The following is a 24,036-nucleotide window of genomic DNA, read 5'->3' as shown; positions in this document are numbered from 1 at the left end:
TTCAGTCCTTGGCTAAAAGGGAAAGTGGTATTGATCCAAACAGACAACTGAGTAAGAATATGTTTATCAATAGGCAAGGAGAAGCAGGTTCTTTCAACCTCTGTCAACAGGTATACAAGATATGGAAATGGGCATTTTCCCAAAGAATGTACCCGATAACTGTGTATCTCCCTGGAAGCAAAAATCAGATAGCAGACATACTAAGACATATCTGCAACCGCACAAATGGTCATTGGACCATCAGGAAGCAAAAGAACTGTTTCAACTTTGGGCCACTCTTTGCAGTGCCATTCAACAACAATGTCCCTACTTACTGCTCTAAAAGACCATCAAAGGACAGTCTAGGAAAGGATAGTGATCTATCTACACGTCAGTGGGTTGTTCGACCTGAAGCACCATGGAGTCACCAGTGGAAGATCTTGTCAGACAAATCTGATTGATTTCTTTGATTGGGTGACTAGAGAATTGGATCAAGGAAGAGCGTTCAATGTCATTTACTTAGATTTTAATAAAGCCTTTGATATGGTCCTACATAGGAGACTTGTGAACAAAATGAGAAGCTTTGGAGTGGGTGCCAAGGTAGTAGTGTGGATTGCAAACAGGTCGACGGACAGGAGACAACATGGAATGGTACATGGAACCTACTCTGAGGAAAAAAACAGTGTTAAGTGGAGTGACACACGGATCAGTTTTGGGACCAGTTCTGTTCAATATCTTTGTGTTAGCGCTCATCCCGCCAGGAGGGCGGAGTTAGCAATCTGTTAATGATCACCCCTCCAAGGGGGCAGAGTTAGCAATCTGTTATGAATTAGGCTGCGGAGTTAGCAATCTGTTAGTGCTCTGCTCCCCCAGAGGGAAGGAGTAGCAACTGTTATGCTTTGTTCCTGTAGAAAGATGAGCCAGCAACCTGTATGATCCCCATGGGGAGATAGCTATCTGATATGGATCAGCTTCCGCAGAGAGAGGAGTAATGGTCTGATGTGGGTTGGCTCCCACAGAGTGGCAGATGATAATACCGCTCTCTTAGTGTAAGGAGTAACACTTAGTAGAAATAGTGAATCCCTGGGCTGATGGCAGATGACAGCGCCCTCAAGTGGAGATCCTGAAAGGGACCACCGGCTAGGCTGGAGTATTGAGACAAACACAGATAGTTCTTTATTAGACTGGAAGTAGAACCACCAGAGGTGGCAGTAGTGAGCTGATGTGCCCGGCAGGGCTGAAGTCCCTCAGATACTGGAACTACGATCTCTGAGTTGATGAGCTGTAAGGAGAGACTATAGGTAGTGAGTAGATAGGGTATGCTGGACATAACCAGTGGTAGATGATACACTCACAATTGTAGATATCTGTAATTTCTTCTTATGCAACAGAGAGTCTTCAGTATTCAGAAACAGGAGCCGCAGATGAGTAATGGTTCCTATAAGCAGTCTGAAATAGAACTCACAATAACTGTGTATGGGCTGGCTTCTGGAATAGAAGAGAGGCTAGGAGAGATTTAGGAACATAGGGCCTCGAGGAGCGAGTATCGGTTCCTATCTGCAGTCTGTAATGGTAACTCATGATCTCCGTACCTGCGATAACGTCTTAGACTGAAGGGAGTCTTAGAGATTAGGAACATGGGCCCTCGTGGAGTGAGTACCAGTTCCTGTTTGTAATAGGACTCACTGTGTTCATGTCTGCGATCGCCTCCAGGCAATAGGAGTCTTCTAAGTATTCAGGAACGTAGGCCCTCGAGGGGCGAGTACCGGATCCCGTCCAGCAATCTGAAATCAAGAAGAAAGAGAACAGAGCCCCAGAGGAGCGGGTACTCCTGGTAAGTTTGAAAAGGCCAAGCAGTGGAGAAAGATTTCCCCTTGCTGACTTGGATAGTTGTTGCAAGTAGCGTGGACTGCCGAAACAAGTCCCGTTGGAGTTCCTTGCTAACTCGTCTGTAGTTAGCAAACAAAGACCTTTTAAATTGAAAATGGATGACATCACTATGGGGGGACTCCCCCGAGGTTTGCACCCTTGCTGGTACAAAGTCTGGAGTGCGCGTGCGCGCCCTTATGTCATCAGGAACATGGCGGATCCGTAGCGTCAAGCCAGCCTGGGGATACCGGGACCAAGAGGTGGGGAGAAGCCGCGGCAGCATCTGTCAGTCTGAGCCGAAGGGAGTCGCCACAAAGGTAGAGAGGGTGGAGTGAGGAGGAGAATAGGCATGAACACAACACTTTGTGAGCAACATTGCGGAAGGGATAGAAGGTAAAGTTTGTCTATTTGCGGATGATACTAAGATCTGCAATAAAGTGAACATGCCTTAAGGAGTAAAGAAAATGAAAAGTGATTTAAGAAAGCTTGAATGCTGGTTGAGGATTTGGCAGCTGGGATTCAATGCCAAGAAGTACAGAGACATGCATCTGGAGTGCAGTAATTCAAAAGAACTGTATGTGATATATGGTGAAAGACTAATGGGCATGGACTGGGAGAGGGACCTTGGGGTGATAGTGTCTGGCGAACTGAAGTCGGTGAAGCAATGTGACAAGTTGATAGCTAAAATTAGAAGAATGCTGGGCTAATAGAGAGAGGAGTAACCAGTAGGGATGTGAATTGGTACCGGACTCGTTTCTGGTATCGGGTTCGGGGAAAAACAGCGGGAAATCTTCGTTCCCACGGTTCTTAGCGTTTTTTGTCGGCTGTCTCGTGCCAAAAAAACCCACCACATTCCGACCCTTTAAATTTAATTATTTCGAATCCCCACCCTCCTGACCCCCCCCCAAAGAAAAACTTTTTTAAAGTACCTGGTGGTCCAGCAGTGGTCCCGAGAGCAATCTCCCATTCTTGAGCCTTCGGCTGCCAGTAAACAAAATGGCGCCAATGGCCCTTTGTCCTTACCATGTGACAGGGGCTATCCATGCCATTGGCCAGCCCCATCACATGGTAGGAGCAATGGATGGCCGACGCCATCATAAAAAATGGCGTGGGCCATCCATTGCTCCTACCATGTAACAGGGGCCAGCCAATGGTGAGAAGAGGTCTGTATCGGAAGACTTATTAGGAGAGGCTGAAGGATCTGCATATGTACACTTTGGAAGAATGGAGATATGATACAGACTTCAAATACGTGAAAGGTTTTAATGATTCATGTACTTCAAACCTTTTCCATTGGAGAGGAAACAGAAGAACTAGGGGTCACAAAATGAAACTCCAGGAGCGACGACTCAGAACGAATGTCAGGAAATATTTCTTCATGGAAAGGGTAGTGAATGCCTGGAATGCCCTTCCGGGGGAGATGGTGAAGACAAAAACAGTCAAAGATTTCAAAGGGGCATGGGATAAACACTGGATCCCTAAAAGCTAAAGGATGGAAATGAAGAAAGGGTGCATGGGGGTAACCTGCTCAGTGGCGGTTACAATATGCATAGGGATTACTACCCTTAACCAATAAGTTTTGATGCTTTTGACACAACTGTTGTCCGCTTTGACATCGCTCTCCACTTTGATAGCATGAGGGGAAAAGGAAAATTGGATTTAGAGGACACAGGCCCCAACTTTGATGGTCTGGGTATTAATAGACAAACATAAGGGGAAAAGCACAGGGCTGCTTTTATGGCCAAGTTCAAAAGCAAAGCACTTCAAGCAGCACTGTCTGAATTTTCAAGAAGGCTCATTACCCAGTAAAAATGTTGCTTTGTTAATATACAAGGCTTGGGGGTAAGCTGCACAGAGCAGCAGTTACTACTATAAGAAACTTGCTGGGCAGGCTGGATGGACCATGTGGTCTTTTTCTGCTGTCAGTACTTTGATACTATGTTACTGAGGGATAGATTTTAAAATCCCTGTGCCGGCGCGCGCAAGTCCCGGGGCTTCGTTAAAGGGGCGGGAGGGGGCGTGTCTGGGGTGGGGGGCGGTCAGGGGTGGGTCCGGGGGCGTGGTGACGGTTCGGGGGCAGGCCGGGAGGGCGGTCCCGAGTCCCCCGGCACTGCGGCCTGTGCCGGGGGATGCCGGGGCGGCGCGCGCAAGTTACGCCTGCTTCAAGCAGGCGTAACTTGCCCAACAAAGGTAAGGGGGGGGGGGGATTTAGGTAGGGCTGGGGGGTAGGGTAGATAGGGGAAGGGAGGGGAAGGTGGGGAGACACGGAAGGAAAGTTCCCTCCGAGGCCGCTCCAATTTCGGAACGGCCCTCGGAGGGAACGGAGGCAGGCTGCCGATTTTGCACAGCCTTGCGCGCGCCGACCCCGGATTTTATAAGATACACGTGGCTACGCGCGTATCTTATAAAATCTGGTGTACTTTTGTTCGCGCGCGCGTATGTTTTTAAAATCTACCTCTATGTGTTAGCGATGGATTCCTTTTCAATCCCATTGAATCAAGGTCTTCTCTGTGCATTCCTTCAATTCCAGTTATAGCCTAAACAATTCAAAAGTTAAGAAAAAAAGATCTAATGATTTTGATAGCCCTTTTCTGGCCACATCAAATTTGGTTTCTATGACTTCAACACCTACCATTAAAATGAGAAATATTCCCATCCCTAATCGCTCAGTGCAACGAGAATCTTCTTCATTCCAACTTTCAATCCCTAGCTCTGACTGCATGAATGTAAGTTAATAAGTTTCTTCTTTGCAGTTGCCTGCTAAACTGAGTAAGGTTCTTCTGGCTTCAAAAAAATGTTCTAACAGAAGATCTTACAACTTTAAATGGAAAGATTTTCTATCTGGTGTTCACATTTCAATCAGAACAGTTCATCATAGTGCTATAGGAGCATACCAACAGAATTTAGGTGAAATTCATATCTTCCAGCATCCTACAGCTTCCAGATTTGTAAAAGGCCTAAACCAACTAAAACCTCTTGTTGAAGATTCTCCTACTTCTTGGGATCTATGTATACAGTTCTTGCTTAGCTCATGAAGTCACCATTTGAGCCTCTAGCAACAGCAGAATTAAAATTCCGTTCTTGGAAGGTTTTGGTTTTGATAGCTGTAGCTTCTGCCCATAGAATGAGTTGCAAGCACTAATCTCATACTCTCTCCTACCCATATTTTCTATAACAGAATAGTTTTGAAAACTCATCCTAAATTTCTATCAAACAGTCTTGAAATTTCATTGAAATCAATCCATTGTATTGCCGACATTTTCCCTAAGACCAAATGCCAATAAAGACAAACAGAATTTTCACACCGTAGACTACAGAAAAGCTTTACTGGCTCCCTGTGCATGCAAGAATGAAATATAAAATTGCAGCATCAGTACTTAAACTGTTTTCTCAGAACCCGGCACCAGTTTTGATCCTAATAGAGTTTTACGCTCTTCTCAGAAGGCACAGCTGGAAATACCAAGCATTCATCAGACTCATTTGAAGGTCACTCGGACCTGTGCCTTTTCAGTCGCAGCACTCTCTGTATGGAATCAGTTACCAGAAGCATTAAAGTTTATTTCATGCTTACAAATATTTAAAACTCACTTAAAACCTTCCGATTTCAAGAAGTGTATTTAAAATAACGGCTCCTGTTTTTTCTGATTTATTCTTAACACATTTTATTTCATTTTATTGTTCTGATGTGTCATCTTAAGAATGTTATTTTTACTATGAATGTTTTTTACATGAGCAGTTTTAAGGTTCTTTGATATGGCGTGATGTGCTGTTTTAGATTATTTTAGCTTTGTATGCTCTATTCTTTTACTATGACTGTCCTTTATGTGAGCCGCTTAGGATTTTTAAGTGGTTTATAAATAAAGAAACCATAACCGTATTGTTCTGTTTGAAGAAAACAAGTTTTACATAAAGTCACAACTATTCATTTCCTTCAGCCCAGTCAGTAGATGGTCAAATAAAGCCAGGAGGCACACACAATGGAAACAGACCGATCTCCTTAGGTGTAGGGACTCTTTTATTCAATAATTAATCCAAAGGTGACAAAGTTAAAATATGCACATGATGCCCGAAGGTGATGCCCGACTCAGGCTGAGTTTTGCCCTATAGCGGGGCTGCATCAGGGGCTTCCCAAAGAATATGAAACTCAAAATAATAGTTCCACCCGATTCCTACATTTAGTTATGTGCAAGCTGCATTTTTAACTAGACCAGCAACAGTCGCTTAAATTGTATTTAGACAGAGTCAGCACGATATGAAAGCTTTTTCAATGGTTTTTCTAGTGTAACGATTCAGGCAGTTTTCGGCCTAGAAAAAAGCAGTTTGGGCCAAACAGTTCTCATTGTAAATGATGGCAGATAAAGATCAAAATGGCCTATCCCGTCTGCCCAGCAGCAACTGTATGCACATCTACCTAAAGGAAATCAAATTCCCACAATGGAACCCAACTCCCACTTCTGCCATGCGTCCTTCAGGGTTGCAACTGCTTCTCTATGCAGGTTCTTCTATGCCTTCCAGGAAGCAAAATGTAGACATAGCACCACTGCCCTGGGCTGCAACTGTCAGTGAAGGTTGCCCAGGCCTTCATTATCATTCTTTTACTTCTAGAGATCATCTATGTTTACCCCATGCTTTTTTGAAGTCTGTTACTGCTGTTTTTGTCTCCATTCTCTCCTCCAGGAGGGCATGCCAGACATCTTGTGACCTCTGGTTCTACAGCTTCCTTTCCATTGAAAAAACTTAGCTTCTTCTGCATTAAATACCTTTCAAGTATTTAAATGTCTGTATCATATCCTCTATCTCTCACCTCTCTTCTGGGGCAAGTATATAGACAGATAGACAGATTAGATGGATATTTATGTAAGGTCCTTCATTCTCATCTCATAGGGCTTTTGGTACAACCCTTACTATTTTGGTGGCCATTCTCTGGACCTTCTCTAGCCTCTCTATAGCCTTTCTGAGATCGGCCTCCAGAAATGTGAGGCCTCATCAATGACCTGTAAGCAAGTACAGGGTGGCCCATGGAAAAGTAGCCCGCCTCCGATACCAGTGCATTGGAGGCGGGCTACTTTTCTACTGGTTATGCCTCTCCCTATGCATCCTCCTGGCTCTGGACACCACCTTATCACATTGTTTTGCAACCTTGAGATAATTTGATACCATCACACCCAGGCCCCTCTCCTGGTCACCTCTTCACCACCTACTGCAAACTGCTCCCACTGATTTCTGCACCCCAAGTGCATGACTATGCACTTTTTGACATTGAATCTTAACTGCCAAGTATTAGACCACTTCTCAAGCTTTCTTAGATCACTGTTCATTCTGTTTCTTCTTTCAGGGGTGGCCATTATGTTGCAAATTTTAGTGTCATCTAGAAAATGGAAAACTTTTCCCATCTCAAAAGCTTATTTCATTAATTCCTTCAACTCTCCCCCCAACCTCTATCAAAACTCAGATTGTGTGCTCTGCTGCTGATAGAAGACCATGAATTCTTGCATGCAACCCACAGCTTGGGAGTCCCCACGTGTCACTGGTTACTGTTCTGCTTGACCACAGAGAAGGCAAAGTTGCTTAATTGCAACAGGTATTTCCATAGACAGCAGGACAAAACAGCCACACAATCCCAGCCACCTCCCCTTTAAAGTTGAAGGTTAGCTTGCTACAAGGACCAGGGAGACTCATGCAGCGGCGACTGTGCAGGAACGCCCACACATGCTCAGAAAGACCACCTCAATTTTCCCAAGCTCTGGAGAGCTTTTCCATCTCAACATTGTCAGATAATGTCACCCACTTGTGTGGCTGATATATCCTGCTGACTATGGAGAATACCTGTTTACAGGTAAGCGACTTTGCTTTCTTTCTTACTATGGGCTCCCTCTCATGCCTTCTTCCTGTACTTGTTCCACAGCACATGTTTGGAGGCATGCCTTACCTCACCTTTCAGGCAGTCACCCTGGTGCCCTATGACCAGAAGCTCATTGACACCAGCATCATGTCTACCACACAGGTGAGTGCACCTGGGATTCCACTTTGCAGATGATGCTGAAAGGGGAATAAATGCCGAGATAATCTCACTATGTATACTGTACTGCCCTCAGCTCTCCTTCCCTTAGCTTGAGTGCCTATGCAGTCAGTTAAACATTTTTCCTTTCTCAGCTTCAAATACCAGAGAATTCAGTTCTTGAAAATTTAAATAACATTTATTAGAAAGCTTAACAGTTCAAACTCACTGTGGATGTCAAGGGTTCAAGGATAGCCCCGCATAGCCAGCAAAGCCTAGTTCAGCCGTTAAGTTTCTGAAACTGAGCTAGAAGCTGTAGGGACTAGTGAGTAGTAGCGGGATAGGATTAAACAGGTAAAAAAAAAAAAAGCGATGCTTTAAGGATCCTGTAGAAGGAGACTCGGAGAGCTGCTAGCTTGCCAGGAGCCCCCTGTACATGAGTCTCTACAGGAAATGAACAGTCCCAGGCATGCTGTGGGGCAAGAGCAGGCAATTGACCACAGATAGGAGACAAAGCAAAAACAGGAAAGATTGAATAAGGAGCCCCGAAGCAGTCAAATAATGACCGACCGGAAGAAAAAGAGCTCTGCAACATGCAGGAAATCTAAGCTATGCAATAACACAAAATGACATACAGTGGCAGCATAATAAGAAACATATATACAGTACATATTCTGCACAGGCAGAATATACACTGCATAGCACAATTTATTTGATATATGGTGGCAGCCCAATATTTTCTGTCTCTCTTTTCAGATTGATTACCTGAACGAATACTATAAGACCATCCGAAAGGTGGTTGGGCCGGAACTCCAGAACCAGAATCTGGGGGAGGAGCACACGTGGCTGATGCGGAACACGGAGCCATTCTCACAGGGGACTCTTGCAACAGTGTCCATGGGCACGTTGACTTTCACCTTACTGGCAAACATGTTTCTACAAAGGGCGTCGGTCTGACAGATGGCTTAACCCCCCCAAAAAAGGCACAGAAAATGGGCTTAGTTCAGCAGGCAGAAATATTTTATAAGACCCTTTTTCATCCCTGAGACATAGTCCCATGACAGTGGTCCTACACCGTTAGCAACACCACAGCCCCCAATCAACAGAAAACCTGTCACTTATCTCTTCTGTACACACAATGACACAGCAAAGATTATTCTTCCTCTTACCTTATACAATGCATACTGTATGCTCCATGTGTCTGTCATAAAATATGACTAGTGCACATTTACTTTTCTGTTATAGCAATTAAATACCCTCTAATAACACTCGTAGGCAGGAACTTCCTTAGAGGGGGGTGAACAGAGCTAACCACCCTGGGTGAGAGGCCCCACTTTACCACGGTAGGGCTCACCCCAACACTCTCATTTCAGTCTTCCAAAGCCCCGCTGTTGTGGATTAGCCCTGGGCCCCACACCCTTCTAAGGTCAACCCTGCTCATAGGGGTCAATTCTGAAAGATTCATGAAGGTTTTATTGCCATTTGATGTCTAAATGAAAATAAAAGCTGAGTGAATGAAGCCACTAGTTGCCTTGTACGCGGGTACAAATAGCGTTCACCTTGATAAGTCAGCCATATGTGGGTAAGTGGATTTTCAGCCATCTGAAAGTGTGCACGTAATTTCATAATGCATACAGACCTGTCCACGTGAAAGACAGGCATCCCTGGGGGGTGTGCATTAGATCTGTACACGGATCTTGCATTTTCAAATGGCCTGCACATAGACTGCATGCTGCTGCTGCCCCGCCTAACTTTATATTTTCTTTTTACTTCCCCTGAATGTGCACACTTAGCTGTAACCACATAGCAACCTGATCTTCAAACTCAGTGCGTAGAACTACCTTGTGTTTGAAAATCTCCTTGTTCTGCGTGGGCTTACAAGTACTCCTGTAACTTTGTAGTTAGGCAAGACAGCTCATTGTAAATGTACTCCTTAACCTTTGATTGCTGAGAATAATTCTATGAAGCACAAAGTGAAAGGTAAACACATATATACACTTTGCCACGTGTGCATGCACTGTCTACTGCCTGAATGCATGCACACGCATCCTTACAGTACATTGGCACCCAGACACATATAAGAGACGCCCCCTGTTTTGTGGAATTTACAATCTAGTCAAGACAGACAGACAAGATAAATAAGCATTTGGAAAGAACTGGGGAAAAGATTTATAGCCTCAAAGATGGGAAAAAAAATGTTGGGTAACTGAACACAAAGATCAATTTATATAATTGGGTGAAGCTGTAAGAATGTAATCTTTTTCTCACAAAACAATCTATATAAGAAAAACAGGAAATAGGGTGGGTGGAACCTCCTAGTCAGACAAAATACTTCCCCCTTTCTTATACTAGTATGTAAATACATTTCAAAAGACACCAACTTTCACCCATTTTAAAAAAAAAATGGGAAAACATACATAACACCAAAAGCAATCAGAGATGAGTACTTTTCAGGGTATCTAGAGGAGCCACTGTGTCTCAGACTTAAGAAAACATCAAACTCCTCATATTGATGCACATATGCAGTAAATAATAATACCTCCCAGCTAGTCAAAGTACCTACAGAAAGCTTTTCGCCGAGTTTGGTAGCATACCCTATTGTATGTCGGCAGGGTAAACATACACACCTGCACACTCACTATAAACGCAGACATATAGGGGGTAATTTTCAAAGGAGTTACGCGCATAAATGTAACTACTATTGTAGCAATTTTCAAAAGCCATTTACTCACGTAAAGTGCACTTATGCGAATAAATCCTATGGACGATTCAATGGCATATATTGTAGCAATTTTCAAAAGCCCACTTACTCGAGTAAAGTGCATTTACATGCGTAAAACCCAGATTTACGCATGTAAATGCTTTTTAAAATCTGGCCCATTGTGAACACACATGCTCTAATACACACACAGAATTAAACACCCCACACCTACTCTTCTGGACACACACACAATTGTACATCTACACGCATGCTTGATTATGTCACCAGACTCACATGTATCTTTCTGTACATGCACACATACTCACACTCTTATGCCACAAGCACACCCTATTATGACCGAAGGCATACAAATGCACACATCGGAAACGTCTCTTTAGAGATACACAGTCTTACACACTCTTATTATACCTCCCATACAAACATAGCCCAGAATACTCTTATACAGTTACAAAAACACACGCTCAGAAATGACACATCAAACCCTTGTGAATGGCTGCAAAAAGAGGTGACCCATGGTTCACAGGGGATTAGCATTCACTTGGTGTTGGGCAAGATGCTGTAGAACTGATTTGTGTTAACAATCTTAGATACCCCACCCCTTTCAGTACAATGTATAATGGTTAAACGTATGCAATCAGACACCCAAGAAGTGAGGGCGGACCTTCACGCACCTGGGAATGGAAGATCCGTCATTCCCTGGAGGAAGGTGTCATTTTGTTAGCGTGATATGCTCCCTAGCCACGGTTAGAAAAAGACATTTCTACTATTTTTGCAATAAAACATTTTAGAGGCCAAAATTCAAAACCATTTAACTCTTCCCTGGCTAAATTTGAACCGGATAAGTCATTGGCTAAAATCTAGACGAATAAGTAAGAAGCATTGTCAAGACAGCAAAGTAAATTATCTGGCTAACTCCTACATTTGGAATTATTTGGAGTTAGCTGAATAACTTATTTGGCTAACTATAGCCATCAGCAAAAGGAGGGTTAAAGTTACCTGGGAACGTGTGTTCCCAGATAACTTTGCCTTTAACGAGCTACATTCAAAAGATACAACCAGTTGAGAGTCAATGCTGTGCAAAAAAAAAACCCCCCAAAGGCTGCAGTGTGGGCCTCCTGACTCAATTCCTTCCCCTCGCCCCAGTAAAATTAATATTGCCCTTGTCATTCAATCCTTCCTCCCCTCAAAGCCCTCCCAAAAATATTTAGAGGTAGTGAGCCTACAGGCCCAAAAACTAGTGCTCTCCTCCCCCACCCCACAAAATTGTAGAATTGAGCAAAAGGTCAAGGTGGGAAGCCCACCGTAAGCCCTCCTGTCATATTTGGGGACCCCCCCCATCTCCAAATCTGTTTCTGTGACTGGGAGCTGGGAAGACGTGCCCCAGTTCCTGGTTCTGATAGCCACGCTGGTCACATAAGCTATCAGCGTGGCTATCGGAGCATCGCTCTCACAGCGGCACACTCTTAGCTTACACAACCAGGGTGGCTGTCATAGTAACGCTGGACGCCTGTTCCCAGCTCCCGGCCCCAGGAACAGGGTAGGGGGTTCCAGGTCGGGGGGGGGGTTTGTGGGGTGCTGATGGCAGGGAGGTTCCTGGTTGAAGGGTGGGCATTCCTCCTTAATGCTTTGATCAATTCTGTGATTTCAAGGGGGAAGGGAGGGCCAGTTTTCACCTGCTACCTTTAAAATCTGTTTTTTTTTTTTGGGGGGGGGAGGAATGGTTGACCGCCAGGGGCATTGTTCATTTAACTGGGATGGGGTGATGGTAGGATCGGGAGGCCTGCACTGCGGCCTTTGGGTTAGGTAGGTTTTTTTTTAACACAGCATCAACCCTTGACTGGCTATATTATTTGAATATACAGCCAATTAAGAGCAAAGTTATCCAAGAAAATGTTCTTGGAGACCTTTGAAACCTATCCAGTAATATTCAAATCTAGCCAGTTAGGTTTCAGAATTATCCAGGGGGGGTTTAGCTGTATAACTGTATGCAGGGATATTCAGAGGAACATTTATCTCTGATAGCTATCTGGCTAACTTTAGCCAGATAAGTTATCCGTAGTTAGGCGTTTTGAATATTGGACTCTTACAGTTTAGTCAGATTGTTCACATGGCTTGTTGGAGCATGATAGTGGTGAGTGAGCAGAGGTGGTGTATTGCGGTCTAACTTCATACATGCTCATGTGACTTGTTCTAAACCAACCGAGCAGCCAGTGATTATATTTTAGGAAAACAAAGAGCATCTCGCTTAGTCAAGCAAAGCTGGTGAGAGCCTCAAGGTAAAATATTGGCATCACAACTCTGTGAGGATCCTTGTATATCTGAGCCAGTTTCTACTATTTTCTTAGTGGCAAAAGTGATCGTTGACATTCACTGCTAAGACTGGTTCACACAAAGTGATAAGATGGGCAGGTTTTGCACCAAAACCCATTGCCAGCAGCATAGCCTCTCACAAAATCACCCTTGAAAGTTACTCACTATTACTTTTCAGTGATCTGCAGGGCAATGCTGACTTTACACAATCAGGAAAAGAGAATCTAAAGGTAGTATAAAAATATATGAGTCCTCTCCACCCCATCATGAGCCCTCAAAGCAAACAAACAGACTAGGCAGTCAAGTTGTATAAAGTGCCTCCATATCAGAGAAGGAGATCTCTGATAGGAAGAGAATGATGACATGCTGGAAAGAAAAATAAAATATTGGAAGAATGGAAATGTCGTCTGAGGCTTCCAATCAGATAACCTCTCAGAGTCTGCTGATTCAAGCACATACTATACATATGCAGGACACCCACGATAGGCGTCACAGCAGAGACTCCCACGGGGTGGAAAACAGAGACAGCATTGATCCTATAGGGATATCTAGATTATTGTAATGACAGCAGCCAGTGTAGGAACTTTATTCTTATTGGAGCCAATCTAATAAGGCGCGCTGACCTTAGCACAGCTCTTTACTCCTGTTTTAACCTGCATTTTTTCTCAGTTTACCATGCTAAATTAATCCTGGTATTTAATACAGTTTTTAATTCCAAAGAAATGTGTGCTAAATCAGGAGTAAAATTCAGTGCTAAAATTAGTGTGGGTGAATGCATATCCCATGTAAAAGAAAGCATTAGCTACTCCCCAGTAATGCAGGGAGATGCAGCAAGGGGCAAACAACTTCAGGCACATTTTCTTAATGCTAGAAATTAACTCCTGGGCCAAAGCAGGAATAAAACCTGGTTCATATTATCTGAGAGCTGTTTTGTTCTGTTGCTGTGCTCATTTGATAGTGACTAGCTATTTCCACCACAGTGGGTTCAGTAATAGAATAATTTTGACCACCAGAGATGTGAGTTTACTCCACCTCGGAGCCAGGAGTTTAATTTCCAGCGTTGCTCTTGGGGCAGACACCTGCAGCTGAATAGTACCTGATAGTGCGCATACCAACTTTGGCCTACTGCTCAGCTGTAGTGCCTGCCACAAAGAGCTTACAGTGCCAGGCCTTGAAAAAAAGGCATTGCATGCAAGATTGGTGCTGTACATCCCATCTTTTGGGCGCATTCTCGTACCCAAGGCCATTTTGTCAAGGCATGGAAAGTAAAATCAAAGTGTAAGCTCAGCACCTACAACTAGCTGAGCAAAGCACAAGCTCTCTAGGGTTGGCACCAACAGCTGAACGTTATGCACTTTGGTGCTGTGCACACATTGTCCAGTTGTCCAGGGAAACCTGTGACTGGTGCCCTCCCCTGAGAGCTTACACTTGAGATTCAATTCCTGGGTCTGCAGCAGAGTAAACTCACATTACTGGTGGCCAGTGTTATCCATTGCTGCTCCCAGCTTCAGAACTTACAGCTTCGCAAACCATTAGCTGTCGGGCGTGGGCACCTACAGCTGAATAGTATGCCAGAGTCGGGATGCACAGTGCCAGAGTCCATACTGTTTAGCTGAAAGTGCCTGTCCCAGAGTATTATGCTTTTTTCAGCTGTAGGTGCCCTCCCCAGAGAGTTTATGCTGGAAATGTATCTCCTTCCTTGGTCTGAGCCAATTACTTTTCTATTGCTGTGTCCAGTGTGGTAGAAGCAGATACACTCCATCTACGTGGGCACAGCAATAGAATAACATCGGCCATCAGAAATGTTAGTTTAACTTTTACACCACTCAGACCCAGAAATTAAATTGCCAGCGTTGTGCCAGGCAAAACAATTTCAATTGCCGCCAGCCATACACCCCCCCCCCCAACACACACACACACATCATTCACCCACACACACACATACACCACTGATATCACCCTCCCATGCAGTCTTGCTCACTCTTCCCCTACCCCTCAAACTTTCCCCCTTCCCTTCCCCTTTTTTCCACACCCTCCTTCCTTTCCCTTGTCCTTCCCTCCCTTCTCACTCACACTCCCTCTTCCCTTCCTCTTTCCTTTCCACCTCATTCCAAAGTGTGAGATTGTGCCCAAGCTGAGATGCACAGTGCCAGTCTCACATGCAAGGCCATGGTGCCACGGTGCCAGTGCATACTGTTCAGCTATAGGTGCCCGCCCCATTTTGGCAAGGCATGGCAAGTAAAATCAAAGTGTAAGCTCTCTGGGGTGGACACCTACAGCTGCATACTACGCACTGGCACTGTGGCACAGTGGCCTTGCATGCTACACTGGGGCTGTGCATCCTGACTTGGGCACAATCTCACATGCGAGGCCATTTGAGCAAGACATGCCACATGAAATGAAAGAATAAGCTCTTTTATGAGGGCACCTACAGCCAAACTCTTTTGTGCCCAAGACAGGATGCACAGTGCCAAATTGTGTATACTGCTCAGCTGTAGGGCCCACCCCAGAGAGCTTACCCTTTGCCCAAACAGACAGGCATGCAAGATTGTGCCCAAATTGGGATGCACAGCACCAGTCTTGCATGCAGGCTATTTTAGTTACACTCCTTCCAAATTCCACCACCTACCTCCCTACTTCTGGTTTTAAAGCACTTTTTAAAACACTACATTAGTGTGGATTTTCAGCTTAACTCACATTTTTAGCTTGATTTTTTCAATTAGGGCACTTTTTTTTTTTTTGCTCCAGCTCATTTGCATACCATTAGCTTACTGCATCCCGTGGTAGTGTGGGTTTTTACTGCACCCGTTAAGTTAAAAGCACATTAAAAATTAGCATGGGTTTTACCACAGGTTTTAATACATCGACCTTGGGTTTGGGTGGAGGACTTCACATTCCTATATCATGTGCAAAATCAAAGTATTTTATGTGCAGTTGCATTTGTTGCAAATGTAAGGTTCTCAAAAAGTGTTGGAGAAGCAGCACTGACAAGTGAAATCCTCCGTTTATTCAAAGACTTGTAGAGCCTGGGCAATAACAATGCAAGTTTTCCCCAAATCCAGCCTTCGAAAACTCCCAACAGGTCTGGTTTATTTTTGTAACTGAGTTATGCTAATTAGCCTAATCATCAAAGCAAATGTGTTCAAACATGTCTCATGAATATTCAAGGCAGATAGCCCCCCAAACCAGAGCTGTTGAGTGGAGGAGTTCGCAACTGGATTTCGGGACCTATGCCCCATATCAATGTGCATGTTTTACATTGATCCTCTCTAAAGGGTTTGAGAAGGCGCAGATTCTGTGCCATTCACTCTTCAGCCTGTGCTGAGACTGCCAGTGTAGGTGCTGATATGCATTACTTGTGAAGGCAGTTTGGGTGATCTGGTTGCCTGCCCACCAGGAACTTGTCTGGGACTTCCCCTCGTTTCACATGCCTTTCTGGAGATGCTCATTTCTGGTCTGATTTTGGCTGAAGGCATCAAGATGAAAAGCTTTCTGTCCTCAAATCCGATTCTTGCAACCTTCCCACTGCACTCTTTCTGGATTTTAGGATAACCAAAATGAATAATTCTAAGATAAATTTGCATGCATTTGGTCTAAGAACCATATTAATTTGCACAGTTTGATGATTCTGTAACCCAGACCTTTTGATGTGTATCAAAGACAAGCTTTGAGACAAAATAGCCTAAGCCATCATATCCTCAATTGAATAGTCAAAAGTTAAAAAACAAAAGTTTGGAAGTGAAAATGAGAAATACACCCAAAGAATAAAATAATTTATTTCTCAGTTTGTTTTCTTCAAGAAGCATTTTAGCCTTTTTTCCCGAAATTAAACCTGATTTCTAGGACATGTTGCCTGTTTGCATTTATTAGCTTTTAAATGACTGTTAGTAGAACTCTCTAAGCATTTCAGTTATTTTGCTTCTCTACATGGTCAGTTTGAATTGCATATATGTGGAGTCCCTCTCTTGATTATAGCAGCCAAGCATACTGTCCAAATCTGATTTACGGTAAATAAAGATTTGAAAATAAACAAAAGGGCCAGCGAAGAAACGCTGAAATTCTGAGCAGTTTCCCAGTCAATGCCTGAGTCGGAAAGTTATTTATTTTTTGATTCCCATTTATTACACTGATTATTCAAAAATTACACACAGTGCTAATGGAACCTAGTTTCTGAGATGTGCACATGCGGCACAGTGTATATAGGTGGATCCCAAAAGTAAATTCCACATCAAGATCCTCTTGGACATCCTGACATCCTGAAAATTTGGTGCGGATAGGACACTAAACACAAAAGTTATTAGGGCTAGAGAGGTGGACACACACATGTGCACATAGACGTGGTGATCTCATACATATACTTTTCTCCCTTTGGAGGGTAGGCTAAAAGAAACACAGCAGTTGTTACACATTGGGGTAGGTTTTAAAAGGAGCGCGCGCTCCTGCGCACACAGCGGATCCCAGTAATTTTGCATAGTGTGCGCACATCTGCAGAGCCGCTTTAACGAGCAGGCCTCCCACCCCCGTGGAGTAAGTAGACTGTACTACAGTTGATGGGGTGAATGTGGGAGTGTGAATGTCAGGTTAGGCCTCACAGGAGGAACCAGAGTATTGTAGTGTCATATTTAACTGCACTGTAGAAAGTAGGTTCTTTCATGCTGTTACTTATCACTGGTTTGGATTGTGTTGTGTTTTGCCTCAATTGTCAATGCTGATAACTATCAGGTCAATATTGTAAAGTGCGTCCGCGATTTCCCCGTTCCTAACCCGCTTTCTACTCACTTTCTGGCCGCATTAGCCCTTCCTGCGATCCACAATCCCCTTTAACCTATTTACCGCGTCCTTAAATCCCCAGGCAACCCCTTCCGCACGTGGCATGTATATTGCATGTAAACGATCGAATTACCCATTCCCTACCATCCAGTAACGCGCGCCCCGACTATCGCTTTTTTACCCTGCCGTTTTGCCGCGCGTTTAACCTGCTAACTTACCGCCTACCCTTACCCCTGCGTTAGAGGCAGGGGTAAGGGTAGGCGGCAAACTTTCCCCCAGCCCCCGCTCACCTGCCCTGGCCGCGTCCACGGGTGCTGGTCTCCAGGGCAGCCCCAGTCCTCTCCCCCCTCCTCCCGAAGCAACGAAAGCGATTTTCCCATTCCCTTTCCCCTTTCCATTCACATGCAAGTAGAATAAACACATCGCGTAAAATAATAATTTCAAGGGTTTTACATTTGTCAGAAGTTATGCCACTCAAAACTGATCAGACATCGGGAAAACTACTGCAAGAAAGCAAAATACAAAAACACCTTCCCTTTGGACACAAGCGAGGTTACTAATGGATTATTGACTGATGCAACTATTTCTAGCTTGACTATTGCACCTTTCACCGAGACCCAAATTCTGGGTCCCAACTCAATCTTTCTAGGCAGCAAGAATAAAGAAATAAAATAATAACATAACAGAAATAAGATGAAAATTAGAGGCAGAGCAAGGATTTACTCAGGAATCCCAATCGCCCCCCCCCCCCCCATTATAAATTAAACAGAGAAACCTCGTGCAGTTAGACAAACATTTATGAGCCTTGCTCTGGGTAGTCATAGGGCTAAAGCATAATATTAAAGCACAGGAGACTTTCGCGTTATAGGTCGAAAAAAAAAAGTTGCAAGAGAGAGAGGGGAGAGAGGACAGGCAATCCTACGCTCGGGATTGCCAGTCCTCTCTCTCCTCCCGAGGCAAGGCGCGAAAAGCAGCCTTGCTCCGGGAGGAGGGGAGAGAGGACTGGCAGTGTAAAGCGACGAAGCGACTTACTTTTTTTGCAGCCCCCCTCCGGAGACGGACATCGACGAGGATGACCGCGGCTCCTTGCCTCCAGCTGCTCGCGAAGATGGACGCATCACACAGGCGAAAGCGGCCCCTGTGCGTGCAATTGGGCCGCTCAAGGCGTGACGTCACGACGTTTGGCGTCACGGCATGTGACGTCACGTCATGAGCGGCCCAATTGCACGCACAGGGGCCGCTTTCGCCCGTGTGATGCGTCCATCTTCGCGGGCAGCTGGAGGCAGGGAGCCGCGGTCATCCTCGTCGATGTCCGTCTCCGGAGGGGGGCTGCAAAAAAAGTAAGTCGCTTCGCCGCTTTACACTGTCAATCCTCTCTCCCCTCCTCCCGGAGCAAGGCTGCTTTTCGCGCCTTGCCTCGGGAGGAGGAGAGAGAGGACTGGCAATCCCGAGCGTAGGATTGCCCGTCCTCTCTCCCCTCTCTCTCTTGCAACTTTTTTTTTTTCGATTTTTTTCGCTTTTGTTGCTTCGGGAAGAGGGGAGAGAGGGCTGACAATCCCGAGCGTCGGAGAACCGTCCACTTCCTGGTACCCGTCATTTGAAATGACAGATACCAGCGTGTCCGTGAAGCGTTAGGCCCGCGCACCCAGGTTACTGTATAGGCGCTGTATAGCGCTCTATACAGTAAAACGGGTTGTGCGGGCCTAACGCTTCACGGACGCTTCTTAGACGCAGCTTGCATTTGCAAGCTATTTACATACAGGATCGAGCGGTAGGTGAGCTGCACTGTGCGTGCGGCAACCGCGGGTGCGCCGGGCACTAACGCAGCTCTTCCTACTGCTCGTTACTGGATTGACCTGTATATGATTAGTGAAGAATATCATGGTCGTCAGTCATTAATGTTGTATCACCCACATCCAAGAATCCAGTTCCTATTATGACTATCAGAGTACACTAATGGTTCTCCCTCCTTTCTTTCTAATAGATAGAGGACCTGAAGAAGAAAGCCCGGTGGCTGCTCCTACATAGGTCGAGGTGGCTGGAGTGGCTGTGGGCACAGCGGGCTGGGCCTGGTGGTAAGTGACCCAAGCTACTGGAATGTGCTATCCCCCTTCTGAACTTGAATGTACAGTGTATTCAGACATCTCCTTTTGTTTCACAGACGCTGACGAGGCCAGGCCAGGCCCAGCTCCAGGAGAAGGAGCTGCAGCTGCTCCAGGGGGGGAGGCGGATTCTCCTCCCCCCCCCCCCCCCCCCGCGAGGAGATGTCACCGTCGGCGGCCACCTCCCCGGGCAGAGGCGCGCCCTGGGCCTTCCCCTAGCCCCCCCCCTCCCCCGTAGGGCAACCTCCCCGTTTTGCCCGTGGGGTTAGGAACGCGGGGGCACACAGGGGCCAGCCTTTGCTGGCCCAGGGAGGCATTCATGGCCCTCTCGTGCCTCATCGGCCCCCCTCACATCACCAGCGAAGAGGCCCATCCCCGGGGGGCACGTTCCCCCGAGGATGAGCCTCTCACATATGGCCAATTCCTGGCGTTCGGGAGGGGGGTCCAAGAGGGACTGAGGGCTGTGAATGCCTTCCAGGAGAGGATGATCCGGAACACGGATCGGATCACCAGGGCTCTACAGCTGCTTGGCGCAGCTGTACGGGTCCTGGGGGATCTGATCCGTCGTCGGTGATCATCCTCTCTGGTCCCTGCCTCCCTAACCTCACGGGAGTTTTGTTTTCTGTAAATAGTTTTGCTCCTTAGACCACCCCTTCCCATCCTTTTTGTTTATTGTAAATATAGTAACATTTTATATTGTAGCCTTACAATACAAGTTTTATTAACCAAAACGATGTGGTCATTTCAGGTAAGGGTAGAAGGGGCCCATGTATTGTCCGAGTGTTGGAGGGAGGGAAGGAAGGTGGGAGAGGGAGGGAGGGAAGGAAGATGGGAGAGGGAGGGAGGGAAGGAAGGAAGTTGGGAGAGGGAAGGAAGGAAGGTGAGGGAAGGAAGGAAGATGGGAGAGAAAGGGTGGGAAGGAAGGAAGGTGGGAGAGGGAGGGAGGGTAGGAAGGAAGGTGGGAGAGGGAGGGAAGGAAGGAGGGAGGGAGGGAGGGAGGGAAGGTAGGTGGGAAAGGAGGGAAGGTAGAGTGTATGGGTGAGGCAACGTTGAAGTGAAAGGTCTAGGATCCAGTCCCAGCAGAGCAGCCCACCAAACAGCCTGGAGAACCATCCCATAGACTGTACAGGACATGTGCTCCTCGCCCATAGGCTGTACTCGACATGGCCACCTCGCCCATAGACTCTGCTCGACATGGCCGCCTCGCTCATACACTTTACTGAAGCCGATGTGGTGCGCAAATCTCCGCTAGAGTCTATTGGTGAGGCGGTCATCTCGAGTACAGTCTATGGGCCAGGCGCACATGTCCGCTAGAGTCTATGGGCCAGGCGCACATCTCCTCTACAGTGTATGGGACGGTTCTCCAGGCTGTTTGGTGGACTGCTGTAGTGGGACTGGATCCTAGTCCTTTCACTTCAACGTTGCTGTACGACTGTACTCGAGATGGCCGCCTCGCCCATACACTCTACTCGAGATGGCCGCCTCGCCCATACACTTTACTGAAGCCGATGTGGCGCGCACATCTCTGCTAGAGTCTATGGGCCAGGCGGCCATCTTGAGTACAGTGTATGGGCGAGGCGGCCATTTCGAGTACAGTCTATGGGCAAGGCAACATTGAAGTGAAAGGACTAGGATCTAGTCCCACTATAGCAGTCCACCAGCCTGGAGAGCCGTCCCATAGACTCTAGCGGACATGTGCGCCTGGCCCATAGACTCTAGTGGACATGTGCGCCTGGCCCATAGACTGTACTCGAGATGGCCGCCTCGCCCATACACTTTACTGAAGCCGATGCGGCGCACACATGTCCGATAGAGTCTATGGGCCAGGCGCATATCTCTACAGTCTATGGGCCGCGCACATCTCCCTATGGGCCAGGCACATATCTCTACAGTCTATGGGCCGCGCACATCTCCCTATGGGCCAGGCGCACATCTCCTCTACAGTCTATGGGATGGTTCTCCAAGCTGTTCGGTGGGCTGCTATAGTGGGAGGACAATGCAGTGACATACAATCATGAACAGCTACAAAGCCTGGATATTGCACCTCAGAGAGGCTGCTGAGAAGCAGACTACACATGTTAGACAGCAAACGTCCCCCTTCAAAGCAAACACTGGTGACCAGTTATCAGACAGTATACACAAGTATCCCCGATTAAAAACAGATGTCCCCTTCCAACGCTTCAGTAAAGCGGCCTTACCTACATTTCTCACTCTCTGGGTCCTACATCCGCAGCAATCGAGTAGTATGTGCAGAGACTTGTGAGCACTGCAGCCCACAGAGAAGGCCAACTCAATCGTGGCCAGCTGCTAATCAGCACCTCCCACACTCTGTAGGGCATTGACACAAAGTGGTAGTTCATTACCCGTAATTACCTGTGGGAAGGGGCAACAGCACGCACATGTTGCATATATTCATTAATGGCTACACACACACCTCTTTGATAGGCCATTACTCCCAACTCCATTGAGGTACATAGGCGGCGTGCACATCTTCATTAAAATCGAGAGGCGGCGCGTACATCTTCATGAAAATCAATAGCCAGCGCGCACATGTTCTGCATCAATTTTAATTGTTGGCGAGTGTACTTGCTATTCGCACTGATGGGATCAGCTGTGCACGTAAGTTGCGCCCCACTGGGGAAGGACACGTGCAAATTGGGCTCCCTTTAAAACGATCGCAGGTCCACTCACTGGCCACCTTCACCATGTCTCAGGCACGTGCAGTTCAGATTCGTAAGCCCAACTTCTTACCAGAGGAAGTTGATATGCTTGTGCAGCATGTCATGAGGCACCAGGATCTGCTGTATGGTCCACAGTCTGGTACGGTGGGTGCATACAGGAAGGAACAGATCTGGAGAGGGATCAGGCATGCTGTGAACTCTGTGTACCATCACAATCACTGTATTGGGGAACTAATGCATAAGTGGAGGGACATGAGACTGGTGAAGCGCAAGCAGGCCAGGCGACTTGCAGAGGGAGAACAGAGCCACATAACCTTCTCAGCCTCTGAGCAGCTGATACTGGGAACCATCTCAGAGGCAGCTGTGGGTAGCGTGGGCCAGCTTGACACCATGCACCGTGTAGGGCAGCCAGGTAAGCACAACTACAACTTTGTCAATCCTCCTGTAATCCTATCCATGTATCTACTCACAGTATAGCAGCATATGTCTTCATGTACCTATAACTACTGATTACTGTTAACCTGTATAGCCAACACTGTGGCCATTTCAGGTACAGCACTCAGTATCCAGGATTCCAGCCAGGGCTGCTGTACTGATGTATGTACCAAGCCAGCACAGAGCATTGCAGAGCTCCACTTTGGGTAGTACACCAGCAGGACAGTGTGCACCGCTCTGGTAGGTGTGTATGGTGATGCTGTATATATGTGGTCATACAGCAGGCAGTATAGTGTACAGACTGTCTTACAATATTTTGTGGATGTTATTTCTTATGGAAAACATAGTGTGCCTGCTTACCCATGTGCACTGAGTGTCTGCTGGTGCACATGGGTAAGCAGGCACACAATGCTGGCTTTCAACATTGTCAGCAATGGGAGGGTGCAGTTCTATGGGAACTGATGTGAGGCATATGACCAATGTCACCTGCTCAGTATTGGATGTTCAACATTGCAAATGAGCCTCTCACTCTTCCCCCCCCTCCCCCCCCCCCCCCCCATTCCCCCTGTCCCCCTTCAGCCCCTTCCTACCCTTCCCCTATTGTTTTCCTTCCACCTTCCTCTAGCAGACATGCCTACTTCACAGGTTCCATAGCATATTGCACAGGTAATGTGTCCATGGAATGCATAAACAGTGGGGCTCGATTAGGTTGAGGGTTAAAGTGCAGTTCCTACAACAGGGCCCTCTGTTCTAACTCAGCCTGGTAACTTACCACATTCCATGCAGCACACTGACATCCCTCTGTGTCCAGAAGGGGTTGTTGGGCAGGTGCTACATGGTGTGGTTGACGGCCCCACTATGCCACACATGATACCCCCAGGGGTGTCATGCCAAGTCCTATGTAACTACCACTGGAGTAATTAGTCAGGGCTGCTACTGTAGCATGTATCACATATGGAGCGAAGTACATCACACCCCTATTGTCAGTGTGCTAATTTCCATATGCTTTTGAATTTAGGGGAGCCAGATGATGAGCAACCCGGACCTGCACCTAGACGACCCCAAAGGCTGTACCGGCGTCTGCAGGTGGTCCCTGACAGATCGGAAGAGGAGGAGGTGGAAGCCCGTGAACACATGGAACAGCCTGTGGAGGAGGAGCAGCAGCGGCAG

General features: G+C 46.5%; 1 protein-coding gene across 4 annotated transcripts in view; it reads left to right on the top strand.

Annotated features, from left to right (window-relative positions):
* Positions 1-20,465, top strand: part of XPNPEP2 (X-prolyl aminopeptidase 2) — a 128,566-nt gene extending 108,101 nt beyond the window's left edge. For 3 of the 4 annotated variants that reach the window (XM_029607419.1, XM_029607422.1, XM_029607423.1), the window contains 2 exons: positions 7,754-7,852; positions 8,603-9,369. In XM_029607419.1, the coding sequence (XP_029463279.1) occupies positions 7,754-7,852; positions 8,603-8,803 (300 nt within the window). In that variant the 3' untranslated portion in view covers positions 8,804-9,369. Of the gene's footprint in view, positions 1-7,753; positions 7,853-8,602; positions 9,370-19,632; positions 19,724-19,809 lie in introns of those variants that run through there. The other variant, XM_029607420.1, reaches the window with a different exon arrangement.
* The last annotated feature ends 3,571 nt before the right edge of the window (positions 20,466-24,036 follow it).

This window comes from Rhinatrema bivittatum, chromosome 6 (genome assembly GCF_901001135.1).
Source record: "Rhinatrema bivittatum chromosome 6, aRhiBiv1.1, whole genome shotgun sequence".
Lineage (NCBI taxonomy): Eukaryota > Metazoa > Chordata > Amphibia > Gymnophiona > Rhinatrematidae > Rhinatrema > Rhinatrema bivittatum.
The sequence above is the reverse complement of the archived record's forward strand: the minus strand, read 5'-3'. Positions and strand labels throughout refer to the sequence as shown.